The 10,722-nt window shown below is 44.2% G+C and overlaps 1 protein-coding gene across 1 annotated transcript; it reads right to left on the reverse strand.

Annotated features, from left to right (window-relative positions):
• Positions 1–932: 932 nt before the first annotated feature.
• dhh (desert hedgehog signaling molecule) lies at positions 933–7,177 on the reverse strand. The gene is made up of 3 exons (XM_029722525.1): positions 6,007–7,177; positions 2,637–2,898; positions 933–2,397 (listed from the first exon to the last, which is right to left on the reverse strand). The coding sequence occupies exons 1-3, from the start codon at positions 6,316–6,318 to the stop codon at positions 1,538–1,540; spliced, it is 1,434 nt and encodes a 477-aa protein (XP_029578385.1). The 5' UTR covers positions 6,319–7,177; the 3' UTR covers positions 933–1,537.
• Positions 7,178–10,722: the final 3,545 nt, after the last annotated feature.

The following is a 10,722-nucleotide window of genomic DNA, read 5'->3' on the forward strand; positions in this document are numbered from 1 at the left end:
CATAGTTATAATAATTCAAATACAATGAACAAAAATATAAATTCAACAATTTTTCAAAGATTTTACAGAGTTGAAATAAGGAAGTCATTAAATTGAAATTAATTAGGACCTAATCTATGGATTTCACATAACTAGGAATACTGTTGGTCACAGATACCTTTTTTTTTTTAAAGGGACGTAGATCAGAACTAGTAAGTATCTGGTTTGACCACCATTTGCCTGATGTAGCACGACATATCTCCTTCGCATAGAGTTTCAGGCTGTTAAATTTGACCTGTGGAATTTTCCCCCCACTCTTCAATAGATGTGCGAAGTTGCAGGAATTGGAATACGCTGTTGTACACGTCAATCCAGAGCATCCCAAACTTGCTCAATGGGTGGCATGTCTGGTGAGTATGCAGGCCATGGAAGAACTGGGATATTTTCAGCTTCCAGGAATTGTGTACAGATCCTTGCGACAAGGGACCGTGCATCATCATGCTGAAACATGAGGTGATGGCGGCGGATGAATGACACGACAATGGGCCTCAGGATCTCGTCACGGTATCGCTGTGCATTCAAATTGCCATCGATAAAATGCAATTGTATTCATTGTCTGTAGCTTATCCCTGCCCATACCATAACCCACCGCCACCATGGGGCACTCTGTTCAAAACGTTAACACCATTCCTGGAGTCAGCATGCAAATTGCACACTCCCTCAAAACATGAGACATCTGTGGCATTGTTGTGTGACAAAACTGCACTTTTAGAGTGGCCTTTTGTCCCCAGCACAAGGTGCACCTGTGTAATGGTCATGCTGTTTAAATCAGCTTCTTGATATGCCACAGCTGTCAGGTGGATGGATTATCTTGGCAAAGGAGAAATACTCACTTATCAGAGATGTAAACAAATGTGTGCACAAAATGTGAGAGACATTTCTAGGATCTTTTATTTCAGCTCATGAAACATGGGACCAACACTTTACATGTTGCGTTTATATTTTGGTTTTGTATAAATTGCTACATTTATATATTATGATTCAGAAAGTACAAAAATAAATATTTTATTGTTTCTGGTACATACTCATATTTCCTCATTGTTTTAGAATAATAAAGTATATAGGAAAACCACATTGTCTGTTGACTTATAGATGTTACCTTAATTAGATACATATACAATGGATTCTTGACAATACATAAACAGTTTATGCTGATGCAGTAGTTATTAAGGCGAGTTCATTTCTCTCAGGAATGAACTTGTATAAAAGCATTTTATGACACATTTTAAGCATTACCTTTTGAAGACGGGACGATTCTTCATTCACCATAACCAAACAACCGTTAACACATTTACTGAATGTAAAAGAGGTACAATGTGAATATATAAATACATTACAATGCAAAATACCGGTGAGGAAGATGCAAATACGCCCTTTCAGTGCATAAGGTTTAAAATTGGGTTGCAGCAGTAAGAGATGGGGCAAAAGAATATGAGCGTTAGTGGAAATGTATCTCAGTAGGACACGGTGTAAATGTAACAGTACAGTATATTTTATATTAGGGATGAAATGTCTCCGGGTCTAGACAGATCTGTCCAAGCCGGTGTAGCAGCCTAGCATACCAGTGCACACTCAGAACTTTATCATCTCGCACGGAGTCACAGTTCCCTCCCTCAATGTCTCTGTTTATGGGTACAGAGGTCCAATTACTTTGTCTGTCGGAAGTGTTTGTATTCACATACACGCCTGGGCTGCTGAGTTTCTGATTCCCCCAAACTCTCAGGCTCTTCTGGTGAGTGTTGCAGTGAGTGGGCGTCTTCGTGTGCTCTCTCTCTGCTTCTGTGACCTGCGCCCCCTGTGTGCCCTCCCCCCGAACTAGCTGGATGACCGAGAGCAGCAGTCTCAGAGGCCCAAATGCCCAGTGTGCCAGTCTATGGTCCTCTATAAGTGCATAGCTGGATGCCAGCACCCCATCCACAAACAGAGTGCCGTGTTCAGTCAGGGGTGCGTAAACTCCCATCCCTTCCTCCTGTGATATCGAAACGATCCGAGATGGTTGTAGTCGACCGTCTGCTCCATGGACGAGTACATTGTCTCCCCGTTTTGCTCTACTGGCGAACCGAGCGTGGTACTCACTGTGGTGGAGTTCGTAATGGGGGGCCAGGAAGACCAGGTGGTGGGGAGTGAGGGCAAGGCGGTGGCCATCTTGTGTGGTCAGGACGAGGAAAGTGGACCTGCTCTCATGGTCCTGGTGTAAAAAAAGAAGGACACGGCTGAGGACGACGCGTCCTGACTCAGACAGGGCCAACACTCTGTCTCCGGGCTCCAGGGACGCCAGGGTCTTCTGTCCGCCTCCGGCCACACTCACCCGGGCCCAGGCGGGGAAACAGCCCCCTTTCTCCACTGCCACTGAGTGATCTGAAGGGAGGAATCCAAGTCAGTAGAGAAAGGCTTCAGATGACTGAAACGGTCTATTTCCTTGATATGATATAATAAGATTCAGATGAATAATTTTATTATATTAATTTGAATATATGATTGTATGGGGGGAAATGGCTGGAATAGATATCATAGTGTACATGTTAAAGCAAATCACAGGAAATATGATGGTGATGTCTGTCGTATTAAATATGCCGATTATTAGCCACTTGACTTACCAGCTTTGACAGAGCAGTGCACGTGGTGCTTGGACTCATAGTACACAAAGTCGAAGCCAGCCTCCACAGCCAGCTGGGCTAGCATGCCGTACTTGTCCAGGACGCGGTCCGACGTGGTGATGTCCACGGCCCTCCCCTCATAGTGAAGAGAGTCAGGGGGGTGATGGCCGTCCTCATCCCAGGCCTCTGTCACCCTCAGCTTCGTCCCAGGCCAGTGGTTCATCACCGCTATGGCCAGCTTGTTGAGGCAGTCCTTACAGCGCTGAGGGACAGGGAGAGAGGGATGGAGAGGCATTGAATGAATAAAATATGATACTATTCAATACAATGCTACTGATAAGAGTAAGGGTTTATTTGGAGCAACACATATACTATATTAGTTTAAAAAATAAACACTGACAGTGTAGAGAATATGCTGATACAGTATAAATACACTGTAGTTATTGTATGTCAATAGTAATTCATTTGCAACATGACTGCTTTCAATTCAATTAGCCCTCATATTCTCATGAGAATTACTAGGCTATTGACAGGTAGTTTCAGCGTAATGTAGATAGCAACTCCAGGACTATCGACATGTATGAAACCCCTTAGAGCTGAGGCAACAGAGACTGGTTTAATCATTCATTAACGAGAGAAAAGGAACTGCTTGAGACCGAACGTAGTTGTGAGTCCTCTGTCTACCTCACCCACTGTGACTGTTCTCTCAGTCCCATTCAACCCCTTGTAAAGCAATACCAAATACAACAGCACTTCAGTAACTAACTGTATTCCTAACACCTCTGCCTAGATTATAGAATAACTTTGGTAACGTTTGTCTCCATTGACATCATCAGATTTTTCTCTCCTGTGTTCAGTGGTTGTAAAGGCCATTGCCACCCCTCTCCAACCTTTCTCAAACAATCAGCATAAGAACACAAAGCTACTGTAGCCATTCTAGAACATTCCTTGGCCTTTTTCTGCAGGGTGAGGGAATAATCAAGGCCGTTCTCTAGTTCAGAAGGTGTGAGTCATGATGTCTTTGTGTCACCTTTGAGACATTTGGTCAGAAACGTGACCATCATGACTCACACCCAGTGATGCGTACTGTATTATTTCTGAAGGTCGCACAATAGCAGTTTGCGAGATGTCTTGTCAGAGGCTAACTCTATTTAAGAGGCTCTTACGCACTGGCTCCTGAAAGTTCCCATCACCAGCGAGTTGGAACAGAGAGGTTTTTTTTAACCATATTTCAGAGCGACAGAGTCAGAGAGCAAGAGAGACGCTGAACAGCGAGGAGGCCAGGTTCAGACTAAGTGAGAGGGCAGAGAGAGAGAGAGGGGAGGAATGTATGGGCATGCACTTGAGAATGTGACAGCCAGAGTGAGAAAAGAACGAGGGACAGAAAACAAACTGCCTACATTTTTCTCGCCATGCCATTGAAGAGAGGCGATTCATTGTTATCGAACTACAATAGTCGGCTTTTCCCGACGGTGCCATTACTTCAGCAGGCGAGAATTTTGTATAGGCGACCCCTCTGAGTGTCAAAACCCTACACAAAGAACGTCTTTCACATCTGGTCAGAGAGAGGGGCACATGCACACATACTGTACACACACACACACTGACACAGACACACACACACAGGAACACGCACACATACACATGCTGGTCCTCAGACGGCATCAGAAGGGCATGCACACACTGGACCACAGATTTCCATCACAAATACTGTACAATCATTCAAAAAAAGGAAGGAACATAGATTCACATCATACACAACCAGTCAGGAGCGAACAAAGGACTCCAAGCATCACCACACCAGTGTAGAGTAGCCTATTTAGATAAGAAATGTTGTAATGCTCAATTGTGAAGGATGGTATTGATGTTACTAATGATGGTGCATTTTAAGAATCTGACAACTAGTTTGAAGATTACAGAAGGCCTATTGTATGCTTTAAATATCCCACGCCTCTTGTAGCCTATATTGATCGATTCTCACTTGGCATCAGACGTTGAGAATACACTATCTACAACCAAACGGTGTTCTTCGGCTGTCCCCACAGGAGAACCCTTTGAAGAACACCTTTTGGTTCCAGGTAGAACCCTTTTGGTTCCAGGTAGAATTCTACTTGGAACCAAAATGGGTTCTTCAAAGGGTTCTTCTATGGGGACAGCCGCAGAACCTCCGGAATCCTTTTTCTCTAAGAGTCTACCAGCCATTCGAGAGCAATAACAATATGTCTATTGTTCCACGACCTCAACTCAAAATGCCAACATCACACTGTGGCTTCCTTGATGTTCTAAAGAGGTCAGATACAAGATATGAGAGAGGTCTGTGCTACTGTGACTGTGTCTCAGCTCCTGTTCGCCAGTCCTGATCATTTTGTAATGTTCATACTGCATACCTGACGCTAATGTACACTACGCAAGGTTACCTGCCTGGCCTCACCTATGAATCCCTCCTGGTAAACACACACAGAGCAGGCAAGTGGAACCAGAGGAATCGTTTTATTACCAAGCGACAAAGACTGGTTAAAGATTAAGGGGAAATGATCACGAGTTGGAGCGCATTCTCCAAAGAGTCATATTAAATTACTTCCTGATCTCCCCCCCCCCCCCCCCCGCCCGCCCATCTTATTAAGATAGAGGGGAAGTGTGAATTTTAAAAAACGGACACCTACGACTGGATCTATTTGATGAGAAAGAAGTTCACGTGAAAATACTGTGAGTAACTTGTCTAGTACAGAGGCCGTGACAGTGAATCCACTATTGGATCAACTTTTCATGAGATAATTCAAATTGTAAATGTAGATAACTGGTTGTTGAATGAACATCAGTTTATCAGACTAGAGAATGGAGCAACACGTAAAATCGGTGTATACCACTACCGGCTGTAGTTAATCAATCATCCAGCAGGGGGATTCCCCCTATGAGCTGCCACAAGGAACCAGTTTCCCTGCACTGAAGGAGTATCATCTATCTATGATATTATGATAGGGACCTACTGGCCTGTCTAACACTAACTACACTTTACCAGTACCACACAGTCACGAGTGACCAGTGAGTTACAAGGGTCAATGGAAAGTGCACCAAGTGGGTCTGTGACCTTGAAGTGATCCCACAGTAAATGTCATATAAAATGATACTTAAACCTGGAGATAATTGAACTAGATTAACCATTACACACTGTCTGAAGTCCGAACCAGTTGTACCTTATACTGACCACATTTACTGTACACACAGTCTTCAACATGGATGAATTGACAGGGCACCAAGGGGGTCCCATGGGGCACTGAAGTAGTTACACTTTGTGTACAATCAGATAATTGAACTTGGCTAACCATTACACACACACTGTCTGAGCCAGTCTCTGAAGAACCAGTCTTACCTTGGTCATGAAGCGGTCAGCAAGAGTTTTCTCCTCATCTTTGAAGATGATATCAGGGTTGTAGTTACACACCAGTTCATTAAAGCGTTCTGAGTTGCGTGTGATCTTGCCCTCTGACCTCCCACTGGCACCCAGGTTGTTCTCAGAAAGTTTGGGGAAGGAGGTCTTGTAAGGCATGGGGGTGGGTTTCCTGGACCTATGGCGGAAGCCGTACCCAGGGCCTGGCCCGCACCCCTGGACCAGGGAGCTCCATGTGTAGATGGCGAGCAGGCCAAGCCATGCCAGGCTTACCCACCAGGAGGACACCTTCATTGGGGAGAGTTCTGGGTCTGGGTCCCTAGTGTCAGTGACCTACCGTGCCCACTGAGCAAGCCCCGCTTCAGGCACCTGATAGCATTTGAATGATGGTGGTCAAATCTTGGTGGTGGTCCATTCTAGATCATGGGATGTAGGAGTTATAATGTTTCTATAGAGCAAGTTTGGCCATTATGGATCAGAATCCACACCGAAAGGATATAAACTAATTTCTTCTGTAAAACCCATGTTGATCCTTTAAATTAACTTCATAGTTAATACATTCTCTACTCACTACTCACTACTGTATTTTTTTTAAATTATCTTTCTAATGTAGTTTGTTTTGTTAATTGCTTCTCCTAATAATTTGATACTTAAACTATTTTCCTTTCCAGAATTTTCATCCTTTTATTCTGTTCACAATTCATGAAAAATAAATAGATCTCATCCTTATCCGTCTTTGGAGGTAGGCTACCTGTTACCAAGCAGGTGTTTCGTGTGTCCAGTCACCCTACCTACTGCCTCTCTCTCCAGTCCCCGGGCACTTCAATAGCGATGCGCAAACCTGACTCGCACCTCACTTTTGCGTCTCTGAAATATCTGCCCTGCGAATTCTCCGAGTGGCATTCTTTGAATCTCATCCCATTCCTGCCTTCAGCAATGCACCTCGAGAGGTTTTGTCTGTCTACTTGTGTCTCGTGTCGCGTTGAAGCGCTCCTGTCTGCGGTGCCCCAGCCATTGGGTTCTTATTAGTGTGTGGACCAGTTTGCCCTCCCTTCCTATGCGCTCTCCCACTTCGAAAGCACACGCCTCCAATTCAACTTTACAAGCGATACATGATTAGCCCACTTACGTTATTGCCGGACTTTGTTGTTATACAGTAGGTGTCCGGGATTTTCCCCTCTAGAGAGGCAGAGATGAAGATAACATCACCATAATGCGTAGGCCTATACGAGGTTAACTTATTACGCACATTTGGAGAGGTAAACCAGTGGGGCTACTAGCAACAACACATTTAAACACCGAATCGTCGGATAGAAATGACTTATACAAACAGGAATACGATTAGTTTATTGTTTAACTTAATAAAATATAATTTGTTACACATTTACCCAGTTTGTTAGATTTGAAGTTAGACATATCAGAGTTTAACTTTCCGACATCAATAAGCATCCTGATATCCTTCTAAACTTGATATGCTTTTGTCCACAGATCATCATTGGAGGGATTCCCCACCACTGTTATCACTCTCTTATTGGTTTATTATAGCCTAGATGGAAGGTTAAGAGGGTCCATTACAGAAAGGCTGAGTCAGAGCAGGAGAAAGTCACTCCAGTCCTATATCTGCCACACACACAGACACATACAACTGTCTCTCTCTGACTTCCAGGGTTGCCTTCCTTTGTTTTCTGAGACCTAGGTTGACACTGTGGCCCTCCTCAGACCTTGAACCCAGCTCACCCAAGACACCGGCCCCTGCTGGCTCTCCCAGCATATTATTTTTATCCATCGCAGAACAATAGCTGGGATTTGAGAGTCACAAAAAGGGGAAAGATACTGTCACAATGAAAGGGGTGATTAAGAAATGCTAAATGTCAGTATCTGTATCTCCACGAGTCTGATACCTTATTATTTATAGATTTTTAAATGAACAGGTTAGAGGTCAGAGGCCAAAGTGTCATTACCAGATCCTTCCAGCTTCCTGGAAAATCTCCTGAACACTGTTTGCCAGTGGATACATTATACTGGCTGTACAATACTGCTGTACTATAAAGCCCTGTGCTGCCTCTAACAACAATTTAGTCTTTTAGGGGAGCCCTTTAGTCCTTCAGCCTATGACACATTGTGTATGACCCCATAGATATTGATACATCACTTTCATGTGCCTCTCATTCTTTCCCGGTATGCAAAGGTTGTTTCAACCAGATACAGAGACATTTTATGTAATAGGTATCAATCACACAAACAGTCACAGCATAATAGTGAATATAGTACAGTTGTGATTTCTCTGAATCATCCAATTGGATATGAGAGACTAAAACTGAGATGATGGAGCTACGGGTCAAAGAGGGAACGCAAGGGACGTTGGTTGGAAGGTTGGAGAAGATGTTGAAGGAATGGAAGGGTGGGGACTGCCAACTCCATCTTCCTGTCCTTATGATCAACATGGAGGGAAGTCCAGGGCTGCGCCGTCTGGGCCAAGACGCGCCTATGAGTGATATCACAGTACATACTGACAAGTGTAGGGAATGCCACAGTCCGGCTCAATCAAAAGAAGAAACTCCTTTCATATGAACCAAAACAAATCAGCGATATTGATATTGTTTTTTGGGGGGGGAGAGGACGTGGTTGACTAAAAGAAAAGTGATTTCATCTCATCAGACATTAAAGGGAGAGGAAGGAAGCAAACATCTGTGTGTTTTGAGATGGAAATAAAGTAATCATTATTAGTTTTTATTTCGGGGGTGGTGGTGGTGCCCCTCCCTATCTCTATGCCCTCCCTCCTCCTGGCTCTTAACAGGCTCGATCACTCCCCCAGCCCAGTTCAGGATGGGAGTATATGGCTGGGTGAATGGCTGAGTTTCCTGCACAGCCACGGCACAGAAAACGAGATCTTTCCTGCCGGGAGGACGTCCCAAATGGCACCTTATTCCCGATATAGTGTACTACCTTTGTACAAAACTAGTGCATTATTTAGGGAACCTGGACTATTGGCATTGACCCCCCCCCCCCCCCTCACTACTCACTGTTTATTATCTATGCATAGACCCTTTATGTACAAATTACCTCAACTAACCTGTACCCCCGAACACTGACTCAGTATCGGTACCCCCTCTATATAGCCTCATTATTTTGTATATATTTTTACTTTAGTTTATTTAGTAAATATTTTATTCTCTATTTTCTTAACTGCATTGTTGGTTAAGGGCTTGTAAATAAGCATTTCACGGTAACACCTGTTGTGTTCGGAGCATGTGACAAATCTCTTTTGATTTGGGATTCAACCTGGGTTAGGGACAGACTACCCCATCTTTATTTTAATCTCCAATGGGTGTTGCACATGGGGCTCACGGTCATGTCACATCGTCACGTTTTTCTGGTTTGCGTCAAGCTATTAGTAATTCAGGAAAATACTTCCTCAAACATAGCTTTGTGTTTGTGATGTAATCTAGTTACTGTAAAGCAGCAGCAGTTATGTTTTCTGAACAATGCTGGCTTTGACATCTTAAAGAAGTGTTGTTCTTGTCTCTTTAGAGCTGAACAGACACTGCAGGATCCACTTCCTCAGACAGAGGCCATTAGGAGGGGTGTGTATTTGTGTGTGTGTGTGTGTGTGTCAGCCAGCGTTTGGGGGGGGGGGGGGGGGGGAGTCAAGGAGCTGACACTGTACTCCCTGGCTCCCTCGTTAAAACTGAATCCCCACCCCGTCATACTGTCTCTCACCCTTGTCTGTTATCAGTGCAGGAAGAGGCAGGGTGGTGTTTGTAGGAGAGAAAGAAAGAAAGGGCTGCTACAGTGAAGCTGGTTTTCTGTGTGTTAACTGGATGCCCTTCACCTTAAAGAACCCACTAATCACAGTGTGTGTGTCAAGCAACGCGTGGTCAGGTGTCATAACGTGTCATGTGTACATAAACATGTTTAAGGCCTCGATTCAAAACAGATCAAGCATTGACCAGGTAGCTGGTGTTTTGGCTGCTGGTGTTTTGGTGGATTGGCTGATGGTGTGTACATTGTCACGAAGCCTCGCGTAAGAAGTTCAGAACGAGAAAGTGTAGGCTATATAGAAATACTGACACTTCAAATTGAAAATCATAAAGTAAGGATTTAGATTGGTCGAATCGACATTCCACTGTTTGAACTTGTAACTAGGCCGCATGGGGTTATTACTAATGCAACTCAGGGCAGCCAATGGAAATGTCCGCAATAGGTATAACGCTGGGAGCCATTTGCAGATGTCACAGCTCCAAAGATGTTTTAACTTAGGCAATGAATCTGCTATGCAGTTGTTGGTTAAGGCAGAACTGATCTATCCCTTCAGGCCGAGATTCTTTTTAACGCGTAAATTTGGATAGCCAAGCTTGCTTTTCCCTCATGTTGGTGCTAGCATGCATGCTAGGTAGTGCTAAATATCAGCTGCCAATCCAGTAGTGTCTGGAAATTATAGTGAGCTGCTATTGGTCAATCACAACGTTATGTCAGAGTATTTTAATAAAGCTCAAGTTATTCCAACTTTGGTCCCGCCTCGTTCACGTCCCTCGCTCATGCTCACATCGCCCCAGGGTTCCCCCGCCCACTTCGCTTCCTTGAAAATGAATGGGCTTCCATTGTTTCATTGCCCCCAATGTGCTATGTGAATCTCGTGAGTCCAGGTTTCAGCACAGTTCCTCCACTCACCATAGATACAGTGCATTCGGAAAGTAT

This window comes from Salmo trutta, chromosome 30, assembly GCF_901001165.1.
Source record: "Salmo trutta chromosome 30, fSalTru1.1, whole genome shotgun sequence".
In the NCBI taxonomy this organism is placed as follows: domain Eukaryota; kingdom Metazoa; phylum Chordata; class Actinopteri; order Salmoniformes; family Salmonidae; genus Salmo; species Salmo trutta.

What these genes read in the sequence shown, in the direction of transcription:
- dhh (XM_029722525.1), bottom strand. Translation starts at nt 6,318, where the DNA reads ATGAAGGTGTCCTCCTGGTGGGTAAGCCTGGCATGGCTTGGCCTGCTC. An exon ending in CTGACCGCTTCATGACCAAG is followed by an intron (nt 2,899 to 6,006) that starts GTAAGACTGGTT and finishes CCTGTCCCTCAG; the next exon opens with CGCTGTAAGGACTGCCTCAA. An exon ending in GCACTGCTCTGTCAAAGCTG is followed by an intron (nt 2,398 to 2,636) that starts GTAAGTCAAGTG and finishes TCCTCCCTTCAG; the next exon opens with ATCACTCAGTGGCAGTGGAG.